General features: G+C 38.1%; 1 protein-coding gene across 4 annotated transcripts in view; it reads left to right on the plus strand.

Moving 5' to 3' along the window:
• MOCS1 (molybdenum cofactor synthesis 1) overlaps window positions 1-17,943 on the plus strand; it is a 33,892-nt gene that overhangs the window by 5,590 nt on the left and 10,359 nt on the right. For all 4 annotated transcript variants that reach the window (XM_031594288.2, XM_090135191.1, XM_031594298.2 and 1 more), the window contains exons 2-8: window positions 1,575-1,707; window positions 2,482-2,649; window positions 9,298-9,462; window positions 14,293-14,354; window positions 15,585-15,696; window positions 16,021-16,133; window positions 16,835-16,945. In XM_031594288.2, coding sequence (XP_031450148.2) covers window positions 1,575-1,707; window positions 2,482-2,649; window positions 9,298-9,462; window positions 14,293-14,354; window positions 15,585-15,696; window positions 16,021-16,133; window positions 16,835-16,945 — 864 coding nt within the window. The remainder of the gene's footprint in view (window positions 1-1,574; window positions 1,708-2,481; window positions 2,650-9,297; window positions 9,463-14,292; window positions 14,355-15,584; window positions 15,697-16,020; window positions 16,134-16,834; window positions 16,946-17,943) is intronic.

Consider the following 17,943-nt stretch of genomic DNA (forward strand, 5'->3'; position numbering starts at 1 on the left):
GGTGCTCAATCACTGGTTCAAGCCATCACTTAGTATTTCCACTACAGCTTATCACAATGATATTGCAGTTCTGGGACTGAGCCAAGGCTTCTAGGTCCCCTTGCTTTTTCTTCATGCTGTGTGTATTGATGTAGAAACATTTCAAATGTTCATTTTACCTGGCACCTCATGGAACAGACTGAACGTTCTCATAGCGTGCTGTCCTTCACGTTTTGGCACTCTATCCTATAGTTTATCTCTTGCGTGCCTGATTTTATTTCTTTCCCCCTTCAAGTCTAGTTTAAAGCTCTGTCAGTCAGCTACTAACTCCTGTGCTGAGCAGTTCTTTGACCTGAGTGCACCTTGCCCAGTGTGCTCATTGCTACTGTCAGACACTGACAGAAAGCTTGGGCACCTCCTCCAGCCTGAGACGTAAATGGCCACTTGTGTTATCTTGTCCAGTTCTGCATTCTGCATCTTAGATTTTTGTAAAAACTTCATGTAACCTTTTATCTACTGTGGCCTGTCAAAGCTAGCCAGCATGATTTTGAATGGAGGTGCAATTTTGTGGCTGAATTTTCACCTTCACTTTTTTTTTTTTTTTTTTTTGGCAAATGCCACTTTATCTAGAAGTGGTCTGGTGAGTAGGTGTTTAAGGCCATGTTGGATGGAGCCCTGGGCAATCTTATCTACTACTTGATCCAGCAGCTGGCAACCCTGCCTGTGGCAGAGAGGTTGAAACTTGATGATCCCTTCCAACCCAAGCCATTCTGATTCAGTGCTTCTCAAAAGCTGTGTTGCTCCAGAATATGATACCCTGTTAAAAAAAAAAAAAAAAAAAAAAAAAAAGTAGGTAGAAATCATCTTAATATTTATTTCATCAATGAAGACATTATTAAAATTCTGAATTTTTTACAGCTTGAACAGCTGGAGTGTTTAGGATCATGTAATACCTCTCTTCCAATCCCACTCACTTCATATTTGTTGACTTTTATCAAAGACAAGCATTTTGGTAATGTTCTCTAGTTCAGATTTGAACAGGAAAACCTTTCTGGAAATGTTCTTTAAGCAAACATAAAATATAATTATGTACAGCAATAACTTGGTTTTGCTATTGATAGGATGTTATGTCTTGTATTTGGAAGCTGGAAGGGACGCAAGCGGAGATGCAGAGTTTCATCAATTTTTATTTATTTTGTGCTAAACTACAGGGATCCTTATAAATGATTTTGGTTATCTGAGGGTTGCAGTGAGACTGGTGGTGTTCTTGGATCATTGGTTCTTAGATACATAGAGATGCAATTGAAAAACACTGCCTCTTACGCTGCACAAAAAGTCTGAAGCACCAGTGGCAAAGTGGCTGTATCTTAAAATGGGAAAGCTGGTAATACTATTCTATGGAATTAAGAAAACTAATCACTATGTGGCCAATTTGGGCCATAAGGAGAAACCATTGTTTTTTCTTGTGCTGCTTTTTTGGAGGGGGAAAAAGTAAGATAATAATTATCTGTTGAGATAAAAGTTAAAATGTATGTGGCAAGTATATATTGAGTATTGCTATTCAAATGTTTAACAATTTCTGATTTTCTTTACAGGAACTGCAAAGCTCAGGAAGAGCACGTTTTCTGCTGGAACATGCTGCTCCCTTCTCTGCTTTTTTGACTGACAGCTTTGGACGTCAGCACAACTACTTGAGAATTTCTTTGACAGAGAAGTGCAACCTCAGGTGTAAGTGTGTTCTTTCTTGCACAAAGCTCTTATTCACCATTAGGTAGAAGCACGTGCAAATGCCAGGAATAGTGCTAGAGTACTTGCTGGTACGTTGGCCCTGTGTTATATTTCTTGTCTTGGCAAAGAAGTGGTACAGGACAGTTAGAAACTGATCCGGGGCACAACTGGGATGAGGAAGCAGGAGCATGCCTCATGATCTGGTAAAAATGGGTCTTTTGTCAGACTTGGCATGGTTTACCCAAGGGAACGGCATGAAGATGCATTAGGGCAGGTTCAGATTGGTTGATAGTAAAAGGTTTTTAATGAGGGTGGTTGGGTAGTGGAACAGGCTTGTCGGTCCCTTCCAACTCAGGGTATTCTGTGATTTGGACTGAAGTGCTTTTGGGCATTTGTATACATAAGTGTGTGATAAGCATGAAAGCTTGTACCTGGGCATTTCCTCAACTACATCTACAGAGTCTGTGGCTATATTCCCATGCTTGCTGGGTGAGTTTGGTGTGTGTGTTTGAATGCAAGTTAGATAGAAATAAAGTCAGCTTTTCCTTTTAAGTAGGTCCGTCTTAATTTTGAGACCCATCAAATGAATTGTGGGTTTTCTTTTGAAGGAAACCAGGAAATTGCTTATAAGATATGGTGTATGATCTGTATGTAAGAAAGGTAGTCAGTTGGCTTCCATTAAAGACAGTTGCACTTGGTGCATTTTGCATATCAGTTTTAGATTAAGTGCTGCTGAGTATTTTTTGCCATGTATTTCTGTGTTCTTTGTTTCAGGTCAGTACTGTATGCCAGAGGAGGGTGTTCAGCTGACTCCTAAATCAGAGTTACTTACTGCTCAGGAGATAATCACTCTGGCTGGACTGTTTGTGAAAGAAGGTGTAGAGAAGATCCGTCTGACAGGAGGAGAACCACTTATCCGGCCTGATGTGGTTGATATTGTGGGTGAGTTTCCAATAAATAAAGTGTAATTCAAAGTGACTTATTCTGTATTGAACCAAGAACTACATTTACAATTATCTACTAATAAAGTCCCACAACCTGAAGAAAAATTCCATATGAAATGATGTTGTTTTCCCCCAGTATTGTGAAATGGAAGGCAGTTCCCTTCAGCAAACTTCCAGTTCTGTTCTCCTGGTTGAATAGAATTTGTCATTTCATACTGTGACAGCTGAACTTAGTACTGCCTTCATATTCAACATCTAATAGAATAGCATGCAATTATGCACCCTATGGGTGAAAAATCAACTGATTTGAGAAGGTCCTCATTGCAGAGGAAGAGATGATACTTGTTTACAAACTAGAGAACAAAATGGGTTTTCTTTCTGGGGGGGAGGAAGGGTTGTTGTTTGTTTTGTTTATTTTCAATTGCATCTGTGTTTACAGGAATGGTGGCAATGACTATGCTTTTATAGTTACTGATGAAGAGTGTATTAATTAAATGGAAGATAAATTACTGGCTAAACCTTTGAAGTCTATCTCCTTTTGATTTACATTGTGTTAATTTATTGTGCTCCTGATTTTGGCTTGAGCCAGTTGTTTTTTTCCTTATCAAAAATATCGTATGTTATGGATAATAAAATAGTTTAAGATAGTGGTAATGTATTAAATTAAAGCTATGAAGGCAGGTGTACTTTGGCATATTGTAGGCAATGGAACTTCTGTTTCTACAACTATACTCTTAGAAGTACTGAAGATAAGGAGGGATTAATATGGCATATGAAGATCTTGAGAAAAGTGCCTGCTGATAGACTGGGCTTTGCTGCATGAAACAGACTCTGTTCCTGCTCTGTTTTATTCAGAGCAGTGTAGTATAAAGAGCTGGAAAAAGTAAGGCTGGAGTGAGGTGGCTTGACATCTGCTTGTATCCTGATTGTGAGGAGCCCCCAGACTGTATTAACTTAATCTTTTTGGAACTCTGTGGAATAGCATTACCTCAGGTATTTACCACATGAATGATGGTTATTTATATTTTGAGAGTGTTACGTACATTTCAAGAAGTCTGGCATGTGTGTTTCTCACAATAAAAAGCGTAATTATTTTTAGCTGGCTTTTTCCAGCCAAAAGGGGAGTAGATTTATAAAAGCAGATGTATTTTAAAATATAATAATCCTTTTTTTAAGTTGGAGGATATAGTATTGGCATGAAAATGAATTGAAATCAGTAGCATTATCAATTTAGTGCTTTCTTTGCTGGTTTGTACTTTTTTGTTTTATCGTAGTAGCTGATGGCTTTTTATATTCAACACTGCTACTTCAATGTTGAGGGTTTATGCTGAGTAGGTAGTAGTTAGTTTGCAGTAATTCTAAGCATTGATAGAAGGGTTGTTTTGTATGTTCTACTGTAGTGATTGAATTCTCAATTGCTTATTTTTATGACTATTGGAGGAGGACCTCAATTTGAACCACTGGATTTACATTGTTCTGTTTATGTTCTTGTTCACAACTAAGCTTGGATAGAATCATAGTGTTCTTGAGAACCTTCACAACTTCTGCATTGTCATTTTAACAGATGAGAATAGTCATCTTGGTGTAAAAGCGATGGATGTTAAGATGATTGCTAAGATGATTGTCCTGTTACATTACTTCTTTCTGTAATTAATTTGTATTTACCTGGCTGTTTTCTCTCAGCCATGTTCAAAACTAGAAAATTAAGTCTGCATATACAATTTTTTTTTCTTCTAAGACTGTCATTTTACAATATGCTGTGTGCAATTAGGATCAGTAGAAAGTTGTTAAAATTAAATAGATTGCATATAACAAGTAGGGGAAAACTCACTGAAAACAATTCTAAAAATATTTCCGGCAATGTTTGGAGTATTCAGCTTTATTTAAGCCATTTTATGTTGTTACAAAATTGTTCCAGAAGCGGGCATCTCAGACTCTGAAAATCTCACCTTTGTAATAGTATTTCAAGATGTAAATACCTTATCTTGTAACCTAAGGTTACTGCAGCAACATATGTGATCCATCTTTTGCCTGGCAAGAGTTATACTTCTCTAGAACTTTCCTTGGCAGTACATTCCTTGTATGACCTACTGCTCTAGGCTGTAAGCTGTTTTCTGGTTCTTGGGCAAGAATCGAAAAAGCAAAAATTGTGCTGATTCAGGAGCAAGAGAATTACAGAGTCTGTGATTGCTTCAACAGACTGGAGAAAAAAACTTGGCTAGCCTAAGAGGAAGGTGAGGCACATTCAGAAGTTCTGTTTTATCTTTGTGATTCCGTGAGTGTATTTGTCTTCACTGTTTGGTCTGAAATATGAGCTGCACTTGATTAAGCAGTTCTGCTGTACTTTAAGAAGCCTGCTCACAATTACATAGCAAGAAACTGCTGGGTTTAAGATCCAAATGCTTTATTGTCATGAGTTTGATTTTTTCAGGTGTTCTGAAACAGTCTGAGATTGAAAAAGGCAGTAGCACGTGCTAAGATGCTATTCGTTCACATTTCCATGCTGTAATGTTCGTATTTCTACCAGTGTTAAGTATATTAATTTCTAGTTTAGTGTCATCTTGCCCTTGTGGGCCTATTTTGTTTTATTTTATAACTGTCTTCGCTCTGAAATATTTCTCCATTGTTAAAGTGTCATTACAGTGGTCAGGTCCTTCTGAACTTCAGCAAGACCGATGATAAGATTGTTATGCAGAGGTTTGGGACATATAAGTCTGTTTGTGGCTTTTTGTGACTCTGACCTAGGTTTCTTTTTTCTTGAGTTCCATAAACTGCAGAATACTCTACCCTATTAATTATATGTTGGAGTATGTGATGGTGTTCAAATTCCAGGCTCAGTGCTTTTGTATGGAGGTGGTCTAGCTAGTTAAATACTGTTAGATGATAACATTTTGGTAAATCTGAAGGCTTGCTGTATTAGCAAAAAAAAACCCAACTGGTTAGTAAATGTTTACTGTGGTCTCCATTTATTTAGTATTATATAGGAAAATATTCCTCAAACTAATGTAAAAGCAACTCTAGAACTCCAGAATGATTTTAAAAATAAAATCTAGTCAAGGTAAGGTTGGAGTAACATGATCACTGGCTATTAATTGTTACTAAAATGGCTATTTAGGTACCAGTTGATTTACTCTTAACAACCTAAATAAGCTAAAACAGCCTTCCTGAGATTCACAGGGTTTTTACCCACAAGCACACATTAGATTGTAAGAAATGGAGGCTTCAAAATTGTGTTCTTGACTTAGAATCATAGAATCCTTAAGAGTCAGAAGGGACCTTTAAAGGTCTTCTAGTCCAACTCCACTGCAATGAACAGAGACATGTGCAACTAGATCAGGGCAACTTACCTGAAAGGTAAGGGCATCAGCCATATCTGGGCAACCTGTTACAGTGCATCACCACCTCACTGTAAAAGACTGTTTCCTTTTATCCGACCTAAATCTACTCTCTTTAAGCCTAAAAGCATTTCCCCTTGTTCTGTCACCACAGACCCTGCTAAAGAGTCTGTCCCCTTCTTTCCTGATATCAGTATCCTTTAGATACTGAAAGGCCACTATCAGGTCACCTCACAGCCCCAGCTCTCTCAGCCTGTCCTCGTAGGAGAGGTGTTCCATCCATTGGATCATTTTTGTGGCCCTTCTCTGCACATGCTTCAACAGGTCTGTGTCTCTCCTGTATTGAAGACTCCACATCTGGACACACTACTCCAGGTGAGACCTCACCAGCACAGGGTAGAGGGGCAGGATCAAAATCTTTGACCTGCTGGCTACACATCTTTTGATGCAGCCCAGGATACAGTTGGCTTCCTGCAAGGGCACATTGCTGGCTCATGTCCAGCTTGCCATCCACCATTACTTCCAGGTCTTTTTCATCAGGGCTGCATTCAATCCTTTCATCCTCCAGCTTGTACTTGTAGTAGGGGTTGCCTCAATCCAGGTGCAAGACCTCGCGTTTGGATTTATTGAACCTCATGAGATTCACCTGGGCCTACTGATCAAGCCTGTCCAGGTCCATCTGGATGGTATCCCATCCCTCTGGTGTGTCGGCTGTTCCCCACAGCTTGGTGTCATCAGCAAACTTCTTGAGGCTGCACTTGACCCCCCTGCCAATGTCATTGGTGAAGATATTAAAGAATGTCAGCCCCAGCACTGACCCCTGGGGGACACCACTCATCACCGATTTCCATCCAGACATTGAGCCATTGACCACCACCCTCCGGACTCGATCCTGCAACAAGTTCTTCATCTGTAACTTGTTTCTAATGTTTCTTTGGGCTGGATAACTCAAGTTCCAGCCCTGTATTGCATTGTAGATGGTTTATGGAAATTGCCTACACTACATCAGGAGGTGAATAGGGCTGAGATTTAAGCTACGTTTGTTTTCAGCAAGCATTTCTCTTAACCGTAAATCGTCTGTGGAACACCAGTAAAGCTCATTAATTTTAATGATAGATTATTACAACCATATTTTCCTAATACTTATACATAAACTTTTTACTGCATGCAACTAACACTAGCAGAAACCTCTATCATGTCCTAGTGACTGCCAAAAGTATATATTTGAGACTTTCCTGAAGCAGATGATAATGGAATATAGAATCCATCTCCTTTGTGGTACTGCAGGCTTAAATTAGAACTGGACTTAAAAAGTATGATAGCTGTTTATTATTGTCTGGGAAGCATATGTCTCCACTAAGAACATATAGAATACCCTGAGTTGGAAGGGACCCATAGGAACATCATTTTCCAGGGCAGGCTTTTTATAGTAGCATACACATTTCTGGAGTAAAGCTGTGCTGATTAGACTTATTAATACATATATTAGGAGACAAAATTTATTTTCTGTTCTCAATCAGGAGAAATATAATTGAAGAAACTCTTAGAAGAGGATACATAAGAAAGTCATCTGTTTAAGGAGATGCTATTTATCCTGAAGGAAAAAAAGTAAATGTAAAAAGGTTTATTTGATGGCTTAAGCTGCACAAATAAGTTTTTAGCTTCATGCTATTGAAGCTAAAATTGAATCGTAGCATCTGTTCTGTTTTCTGTCCTACTTCATAGTTTTATCAGTTACCTTTTCTTGTATTGATGTTGTGTTGATGGTAAGGCAGTGGCCAAAAATTGGCAAACAAGTTAATATCTGGGCACACAGTGAGTTCCAAATTTATGAAAACTCTTTGTCCCCTTTTTAATTTAGAGATCATTAATAGAAAAAAAAGAAAAACAAGCAACTGCAAATATTTCACTTCTTAGCTTTCGCAAATAACACAGTTTACAAACTGGTCCTTCTTAGTTTGTTGGTCTAAGTGTTGAGTCTCCATCTCCAATTTCTCACAGTTGGGCTCTATTCAAGTTGTTCTTATTTATTAATGTATTTCCAGTGTCTCGCCCTGTCTCTCGTCCTGGCACAGGGAGAGAAGATGCACTGACAGAAGCTGCTGCCTGCACTTAATGACCTAAAGAGTTCCTGCCTATTTTATTAAAACAACAACAGCAGAACTTTTCCATTTTAAGCCGTGGCTTGGATTTGTTTCTATATTTTATTCCGCGTCTTTATGCGTTTTACATTTCTAGCTGTGAGATCTGTATGGCAGCTAGTTTTTTCCTCTCTGTTAGGAGTTCGGGGCCAAGCTTAGGCTGAATATTTTGAGAATAGCTGAGAAATGAAATAAAGCCAAAGTAAGACCTTTATCAGCATGACCAAATAGAGGTAAAATAGGCAGTGAAGACCGAACTGTAAAATATTTGTACTGTAACTAGAATTGCCCCAAGAATAAGAGTTCTTAAAATATTTTCCAAGAAATTAGGGTAGATACTATGGCTTTGCTTTGATTCTGCTTCTGCAGATGGTGTGTGCGGTTTTGTTTGTTTTCCTTATTTGTTTTTGTATTGATAACCAGAGGTTTGAAGGACTGCCCTCTGGGAATTGAATACGCCAAGGATTTCCTCATTTAGCTTTCAAGGAGGCAGCTATTTTCTAAATTTTAAACTCATTATATTATCTGTTTCTTATTTGGTTTTCTTTTGTTAACCAAAAGTTTCCAGTTGTTAAGTGCAGATACTTTTGTTCATTGGATGTTGTTGCATCAGATTCTCTATACTGGTCTGATGTGTTGACCTTTTTCTCTCTGGATGGGAGCATATATATTTTATTTTTACAGCTTAAAGTCACTATTTCTTGACACTACCACTAGGTTAGAACCGTTTTGTTTTTTTTCTGCAGCACTTCAGGGTAAGCATTGCTAGTTCAGGTGCCATGGTACATCTTGCTGCTGCTTACTATTACAGAACACAGAATTCTGTTTGCAATGGTAGATTAAGGAAAAGATGGTAAAGAAGATCAGAGGCCTTCTTCCAACAGTAGAGTAACTATGGAGAACAAAATTAGTTGTGTTTTCATTGTTCTTCTTAAGCAGTTTTGCATGCAACAAATTGCTGTTGCTTATACCTTTTGAAATAGGTGTATGCAAGAATAGATCACCTAAACCATCATGGCTAGAAGAAGGCTGAAACATTGATGTGTCTGTGTTTTCCTCCACCCTTGCTGAATTTTATTTGTTTCGTGAATCTTTTTAGGGGGCTTTCTGTTTAATTCACAGTTAAATTACTTCTTTTAAAGTGTTCTTACTTTTATTTTCTTTTCCTAGGTCAACTGTACAAGCTAGAAGGGCTGAAAACCATCGCTGTCACAACCAATGGGATCAACTTAGCCAGGTTATTGCCCCGACTGAAGGAGGCAGGACTGAATGCCATCAACATTAGCCTGGATACTTTGGTTCCAGCTAAATTTGAGTTCATTGTCCGGAGGAAAGGTACAGATTTGTCTTCAAAGGCAAAGTTTTTAACACCTGCAGGAATGTGAATTGTTTGATACGTCTTTCATACTCTGTTGTTTTGGAAAAGAAACAAATTAGTATCCTTTTGATTCTAGGGAAAACAACCTACGCTGGCAGTTTAGATAGTGACTTTTCTTCTTTCTACAATGCTAAGAGGTAGAACCTTTAGTTGGATCTGTTAAGAGTAGATGAGGCTCAACTCATCAACCATGGTCAGTGGCGACTGTGTCTACAGTTACCAATAACTGTTTGAGTACCTGTCTGTTGTGGAAATTAAGAGAACTCTCCAGATCTTGTGCTGGACTCATGTGCTGCTGTTCTTTAACACTTTTCAAAGACACACATTTCACTGTAGCAGCCAAGGATTAATATACCACAAGAATTAAACTTCTTGTGACAAATAACAGCAGTTTCTGAAAGCTGCATTTGGGATGTGCCAGCTATGTCTCATTTTTGATTAGTGGTGTTTCCTATGGCACTACATTTTAAAAGTAGTAAAAATAAACCGTTCTGACTTCATTTGAGGAGAGATGCAAGCTTTGTAACTTCTCTCCAGTTGAACTAGTAATAGCAAACTATTTCAGAAATGCTTCGATGTTTCCAGTGTTAAAAATCCTTGTTTAAATGAATCCTGAATTCTATCATGAAGTTTAGCAGAAATGTTTGGGCTTCCTTCCCTAAATCTAAAATTGATACAGCTTTATGTCACTCCATTTCGGTCTACGAATGAACTTTTGCAGGCCGTGAATTGCTAATTCTGACAAAATTTCCAGGTAGCCACTAGATGGTGCAACAGCATAAGCTAAATGCATGGTAAGGGGTGAGCAAATTTGGGATACTGTGAGAAGTAACTTCTACATTTAAATCACTCCTCTATCAAATTGAAATTCTGTTGACAAGTGTAGAAAGGTGGTTTTGTCTGCAGTCTCTTTGGGAGTGCTTCTTCAGATTTCTACATCACAAGGCAAATATCTCTTCCTGTCAGAAATCTGTTTTATTAATGTGGTTGTGTCATGGCATAATTGGCATGCAGAGAAGTATCTGGAGTATCTGATCACAAGCGGGTGGTGACTGTGCTCTTTTCTTCTGCTCTCTGCATTTGAATATTACCTGATTTATGACATTCACTAGAAACAGGCTCTTCCTTATGCTACTGAAGAGGCAAACCTCATCCTGAAGCTCCCTGAATTATATGGCCACAGCTCTTCATATCTGATTGGAAGCTGTTAGGAATGCACTGTTTATAGTTAAATTAAAAGTTAGCGAGGAAGGAGGATAACTATTTGTATAAATGTTCTCATTTTCCCATTTTCAAATGAAAAAGGGCCTTTACCAACAAAGAGAGAAATTGTTCTTCTATATAGAATAGAGAATGGACAGAGAAACTTCTGTGACTTTCTTTTTTAAAGAGGAGAATAAAAACTCCGAACCATATATAATTTTTCTTTTTTCATTAAGATCAGGTTAAAAACAGCATTGCTGAATGCTTTCATTTTTTTTTCCTTTTGTTAAGGGCTGAAATTATGTAAAAATACTTTTTAAATTGTTTTTGAGTGTTTTTTTATTTAATAGGAGATTTCCAAGTATAGAATGAGCAGAGAATAAACCATCTGCTACCTTGTCTCATGTGGCAGTTCCAGAGGTGACCAGATGTAGCTCTGTTAAGGTGAGAGGGATTCCTGGTCTTAGACTCTTACAGTCTAGTAAATTCTGTGGAAGGCAAAGGTTTCATCTAACTGGAGCTAGTCATAAGCTCAAGAAACTTGAATTAATTTTTTCAGCTCTTCTGGGAACTTATTCTAGGATTTTGATGTTGTATCTTTAATGCAGGTTATGTCTGATTTAATCCCAAATGGTTGGGTTAATATTGGAGATACCACTGATGAGTAAAAGCACATTGGAGAACCATAACATTTCTGCTCCTCTCTATCTACCACATTTCAAGGGATGAACAAATAAATAATATTTGGTGCTGCACGTAGCTGTCCAATTTGTTTCATAGCCTGCACCTTCTTTTGTTCAGTACAAAGAAAATTAGATATTTTACTGTAATTCAATCATTAAACATTGGCTTGAAGTCTATGCTCCAGCAGGGATGAAACGCTGGGAAGTGTCACGCCTCCCATATGTGATTGTTCTGGACATGTTGAAGAATCTCTACAGAATCCTACTTACAAGCACTATAACTGTGCTTTAAAGTTGGGTAAAGTTATGGTTTCTTAAAAGGTGAAAATATTGGATTTTTTTCACTGTCTGGGGAAGAATTTTGAAATGTCCAACAAAATGTTGAAAACTTCTGCTTCTTGACAATATTTCCTGAAAAAATAGCTTTTCATTTCTGCTGTAGTGTACGGAAATATTCTGGTTTTGTTCTTTTTGCAGTTCCATTATCACACAAGGATTTTGATCTAAAAAGGAAGTTTCAATTAGTACCTTATGGTACTATGGAACAAGACTGTCCAACAAATGGACTCTTAACAGCTTTCCATAAAGTGAAGCAGAGAACAGTTAACCTGAAAATATGAAATGCATTACAGGTTTTTGGTTTTTTTTTAATGTAATGGGTTTTTAGTTTGAACAGTTACCCTGCTCCCAAACTCTTTGAGCTTGTTTCCACTAATAGTAGTTGTTAATCAAAATAGGTTTGGTGGGGTTTTTTTGTCTATTTTTTTTGTCTGTGTGTAGATTTTTGATAGCTTGTGTTAGAGTGGCAGGAGATAAGAGGTAGAACTGGTTAGAACCTTGATTTAGATGCACTGCAAGCTGTGTTATTCTTCCATACCTCTATATACATTGTTTTATTGTTGTTTTATCTGTTGGTTGCTTATGACTTCTTCCTATCTCTTTTAGTTGATTTTGATTTGTGCATTCCTGAAGCTGCACATAAGGTTTTCTTAGCTGTTGTGAAGCTTTTTGATCCCATTTGAGGCTCTGGGTTGTGCTTACAGCAATGTATCATTATCTCTCTTGCCACATTCAGCTCGTAAACTTAATTGGAAGGAAAACTACCACCATGGCTGCAAACTTTCTGGGTGCATGCAAAACAAGTAGGTGATGAAGGAGAAGAATTACAGGTTCTAACTTCAAACAGTTGCTTGCAAGAGTTAGGTTATATTCCCTCCTTACTCTTCACATTTTTTTTGTGGCCAGGAGTGGTATTGGTTACGCATCTCCTGCTTTCCTGTGTTTGTGCTTGATGATACTCTTAACAGACAGGGAATGGTAAAGTAGAAGTTGTGTCTCTCCTTTCTATTCTGATTCAATGTCAACTGTGCAAGAATATTATTAAGTAAGCTATTACTTGTTTCTGGTAAGCACCTACAGATAATTAAGTTACAAACATTTCTCTAGAGAACCTGAGTTTCCAGTAGATCAGAGATGGAAAAAGAAGGCTGATGAACCTACCTGGAAAAAGATACCATATAAATAAAAAACAGCACAGAGATTGTCAGCACAAAACTTCTGAAAGATATTGCCCTTTTGCTAGCATATGTAAATTATTTGCTGTTGAAGACTACAGCTTAGGGAGGAGTTGCTCAGCCTCATACAGTGTCTTGTCATCTGCATTTAGAGTGCAAAAGAGGAAGGGTGTTTAGTCTACCTTAGACTAGGTAAGACACATGCTTGCAAACACAGTATTTGCAGCTGTGCACATCCACTCACCAGAAATGTGTCCCCAGTGGTCTGTAACTTTGTCTCATTCTTGCTACTATCACCTTGTTTCTCTGCCAGCTGGTGTGACAAGGAAAAGAGTAATATGTGAAATCTAAAAGTGATATCTTGACGAGAGGTCTTAACTTTAAAGATGACGTAAGGTGTGATTTGAATGAGTTGATTAAGAAGCTTTCATAAAGGCCTTTGGAATCATAAAATTGCATACCTAACTTTTTTTCTTCCACATTTAAGAGGTACGTCTAGAGGGAGAAAGTACTTGTCCTGAATTAACTCTGTATCTGGGAGCTCCTGAAAAGTACAGACCATACTAAATGGGAGGGTGAATCTGGGCATTTCATCTCTTGGAGTCACTGCTGCTTTTGACATATTTCATTTGTTTTTAAGAGTCAAAGGACAACTTATTGCTTTTCTAAATGCTTTGACTCGTGCTTCCAACATTGTGGTCACCAAATCCACAAGTTCAAAGTAGTCATAAAATGATAGTCGTGTAAAATGCTGCTGCTTGTGATCTTTAATAGCTTTGGAAGCCAATTAGGTCTGTAGCAAGGGAGGAAATGAAGGGTTTTTGTTTGTTCCTAACTCTGCTCTTCCCCACATACACACTACAAAGATCCTTTTAAAATACCCTTAGCAACACTGTAAATACCAGATTTAGAACAGTGAGAGTCTGCTGTTTTAGCAAAGACACATGTGCTGTTATTATCAAATAAACATTAATTTGGTATTCTTTCTTCATTCCATCTGGAGGCAATTCACAAATGTTTGTCACTCCCTTTAAGACAAACATAATGCAAAGCAAAGTTGGAAGTACGGAGAACTGGAGAATCATACATTAATGCTATATTAACATCCAAAGATGCAGAAAAGCATCTGAATATTTTTGACTACCCAAATACCATTAAAAAAAAACGTATCTCACTAATTTGACAACAGCAATGCTGGCAGACTTTAGGGGAGATACAGAACTGAAATTTTTTTACTTGCATCTCTTCTTACTTAATCCACATCTTCTGAATTAGATTGTTTTGTATGCTTTTTTTTTTTTTTTGTGGTCATCTTTTTGTCCTAAATCTCTTTCCACATTCTGTTTATAAACAGGAAGAATAAAAATTTATCTTTTCTGTATCTTAGGCTTTCACAAGGTAATGGAAGGAATCCACAAAGCCACTGAACTTGGCTACCGTCCTGTTAAGGTAAAAGGAGTGTTAATCTACTCTTTTAACTGTTATTGTTTTTTACCATAACTTGTGATAAAAGTTGCAGCTCACCTGCTAAGGAATTTATTTCCCCCCCTTCTTCTCCTCACCCCAGATAATTTTTGGTAAGTCTGAAGATCACATCAAGAGATATTTGGGGAAATTCGTATCTCCTCATGCAGCTCAAAGCATAGTTCACTCTGCCACAAAGCATATTGATAGCCTAGCAGCAGGCTGCTGGGTGGTCCTGCTCTGTACTTGCCTCCTCCTGCCCCCTGTATTGAGTTGGCACTTGTCTGACCCAGCTATGAACTTGGCTGAGGGAGTTAATAGGCAGAAAACAGCCCTGCAGAAAGACTTTTTTTTCTGGTTTATCTCCTTCATCTGCTCATTGCAGACTCTGATGAGGGCCAGTGTTAGAGACAGGCAAAGGGAGTTTTCCTTTGGAGGTGCAGGTAAATCATCTTAGCTGTAATATGAAACTTCACCCTAACTCAGCTTACAGTTTACAGTTCTGTAGCAGTTGTTCCCTTCTGTTTCACCGGTGTTTTGGAAAGTTGAACAAGTGTAAGTGGTTTAGGCTATAAAGCTCTGAAAAACACCAGCCAAAATTCAGACCCTCTGTCTGAGAACATTGTCCTGCATCAACAGCTCTTCTTAATTTAGAATCATTTGTAAACTTACTTATTATACCTTCAAGTCCTGCAGTGAAGTCATTTATGTAAATGTTAAAGAGAATCACAGAATCGTAGGGGTTGGAAGGGACCTCCAGAGATCATCGAGTCCAACCCCCCTGCCAAAGCAGGTTCCCTACACCAGGTCGCACAAGTAGGCATTCAGGCAAGTCTTGAATATCTCCAGAGAAGGAGACTCCACAACCTCCCTGGGCAGCCTGTTCCAGTGCTCCGTCACCCTCACCGTAAAGAAGTTCTTGTGCACATTTGTGTGGAACTTCCTATGCTTCAGTTTCTGGACCCAAAACAGAATTCTAGGGAACCGCTATAGCAAATGGTCACTATCATGCCATAACTCCATTTACTATCACCTGTTTGACCCCAAACTTTTACAGAAATGATTGGCTGTACCATTTCAGTCTTGCCAAGTTCTCTTTTCTTTCAAAATATGTTGTTCTTTCTGTTACAAATAAACTAGGACTACAGAGCCTTGTGTAAGAGGTAAGGAAGTCATTCTCTGCTTTCTAATTTTAGGTGTCTGCTTTTCCTGCAGGTAAACTGTGTGGTGATGCGAGGTTTGAATGAGGATGAACTGCTGAACTTTGTGGATTTCACAAAGGATCTGCCCCTTGATGTGCGGTTCATAGAATATATGCCCTTTGATGGTAACCATTCCTTCTCTGAGATTTTGCTTGGTATATGGGGTGCCATGAATATATGTGAATCAGGTTGGGGTTATTTACTCCTTGGGCTTTTCTCCAGAAGTTTTGGTGAGCTCTCCTGGGGAATTTTGAAATCCTCTGATTTTATTTCATTTGCACCTTGCCTGTCTTCTGTGGGTACACTGGCAAAAGATTAGTAGCATAATTAGTTGGGACTGAGATGCCTACAGGGAAAAGTGAGATCTATGGGCAATGTAAAGGTTGTTCTTTCCTAACTAAAAAAAGAAAATCCACAATCTACACTTGTGCTGGTTTTGTTAATTTTAGGTAATAAATGGAACTTCAAGAAGATGGTGAGCTACAAAGAAATGCTTGATACAATTAAACAACGATGGCCTGAATTAGAGAAATTGCCCTGTGAAGCTTCCAGCACAGCCAAGGTGGGAATAGACAAAGAATATATATAGCATACATATTGTATATATCACCTCCTTTTACCCCACATCCCCAGAGTCTGATAAGTTCAGCATTTATATTAAAAAAAAAAAAACAACAAAACTACTATTTAGTTTTGTGTGTAGTAACTGTGGAATTTTGGTCAAGCTGCACGCATGTGGTTTGACACTTATTTAAAACACTGGTTGTAATTTTTCCCTTTAGAAACATAGTATGTTTACTAAATGCATTAGTGAGATATAAAGAATGACAGGCTTGCATCCTGTATTCACACATTTTGAAACTTTTCACTGTCTACGTCTGTGTGTCTGACTGCACGTTAATGAACTTGGTGAAACAGCTGTTCACTGAAATAATAGCATTGCTTTAGCGTGCAAAGTCACATGGGGAATCTCTGACCCACATGAATCTGTATCTTATGTCTCTCTGACTAAGAACATTCATACTAGCATCACCTGCAAGTCAGCTACAGTGGCAAACACATAACAAACTTGTGCATTTCCAGGAATGGAATAGAATAGGCTGGAACTTCTGACAAAGCTGATTTTGCTTTACTATCTTGTGTAACCTTAGAACCAGAGAAAATTTTTGTTAAAGTGTCTTCTGGTCTTTGGGCAAACAGAAGTTTTAAAATGAGACCTTTAGTATTGATTTTTTTTTTTTTTTCTCCTCTCCATTTCTATAGAGCTACAAGGTGCCACATTTCCAGGGACAAATTAGTTTTATCACCTCCATGTCAGAGCACTTCTGTGGATCCTGCAATCGGCTGAGGATAACAGCAGATGGGAACCTGAAGGTTGGTAGTAGAAACATGATTCTCTTTGCTTTTGTGAGGCTAAACTGGCGTTGAAATTCTTCCCTTAAAAGTAGATAGGTTGAAAAGTAGGATGGACAGATGCTTAATTACTATAAGCTAACTTCTAAATTATCTATCCTTTATTTTCTGCTGTATGTATTGTTTAAGTTTCTTGGGCTGTTAGGGAAATGCTGTAACACCTTTTTTGGTTTCTCTGTTTTGCTAACATAGTTAATTTCAGCTGCAAAACATCAGTTTCAGGGCTTATAAATATAAATATTTATTTTAGTCTTTGACATAAGAACATCTTAAACATATGACCAGCAGATGATTTCCCATTGAATTTAGATGGGGGAAAAAAATATCTAAGCAGTGGTTAGGGCTTGGCTTTTGTATTCCACAAGGATCCTGTTCTGTTTCACCAAAGATGTCCTTGGAAATCTTATTCAAGAACAGCCTGCATATTTGCTCAGCAGCTGTAGAAAGGGGAGGAATAACTATTTCCTGCCACGTTGAAACTGGCAGTTTCTAGGGGAAAATTAAAGTTTTCAGTTAAAAATTGGCACTTATACATTGTCACCTAATATTGACAACAGCTGTGCTGCTGTCTAATGTCAGATGACCAAGGTAGCCTGAAGGCCCAATGGGCTTAAACGTTATGTAAGCATCTCAGGCTGCCTGTGCATGAACATGAAAGAGAGAGAAAGCAATCTCCATCAACCTTGTATTTCTTCAATATCTAAACCTCTACAAAACACCTTTCTCTGTAGTTACTAAGAAGTACTTATAAAAAGATGGCATACAGTAATGATAGAACTGAAACTTAGCTGTATGACAGAGAACAACAAAGCCCTAAAAAAAGCCCTAGAAGGATTATAAGCTGAGTTGACTGAGGAGGGTAAGGAGAGCAGCGATCTTATAAAATAAGAGAATTGACAGTCAAAGAAATGCTCTGTTGCATAGTATTTGCAGTTTGAAGGAAATTTGCCAACATGGAA

Source organism: Phasianus colchicus, chromosome 2 (assembly GCF_987193195.1).
Source record: "Phasianus colchicus chromosome 2, bPhaCol1.hap1.1, whole genome shotgun sequence".
Lineage (NCBI taxonomy): Eukaryota > Metazoa > Chordata > Aves > Galliformes > Phasianidae > Phasianus > Phasianus colchicus.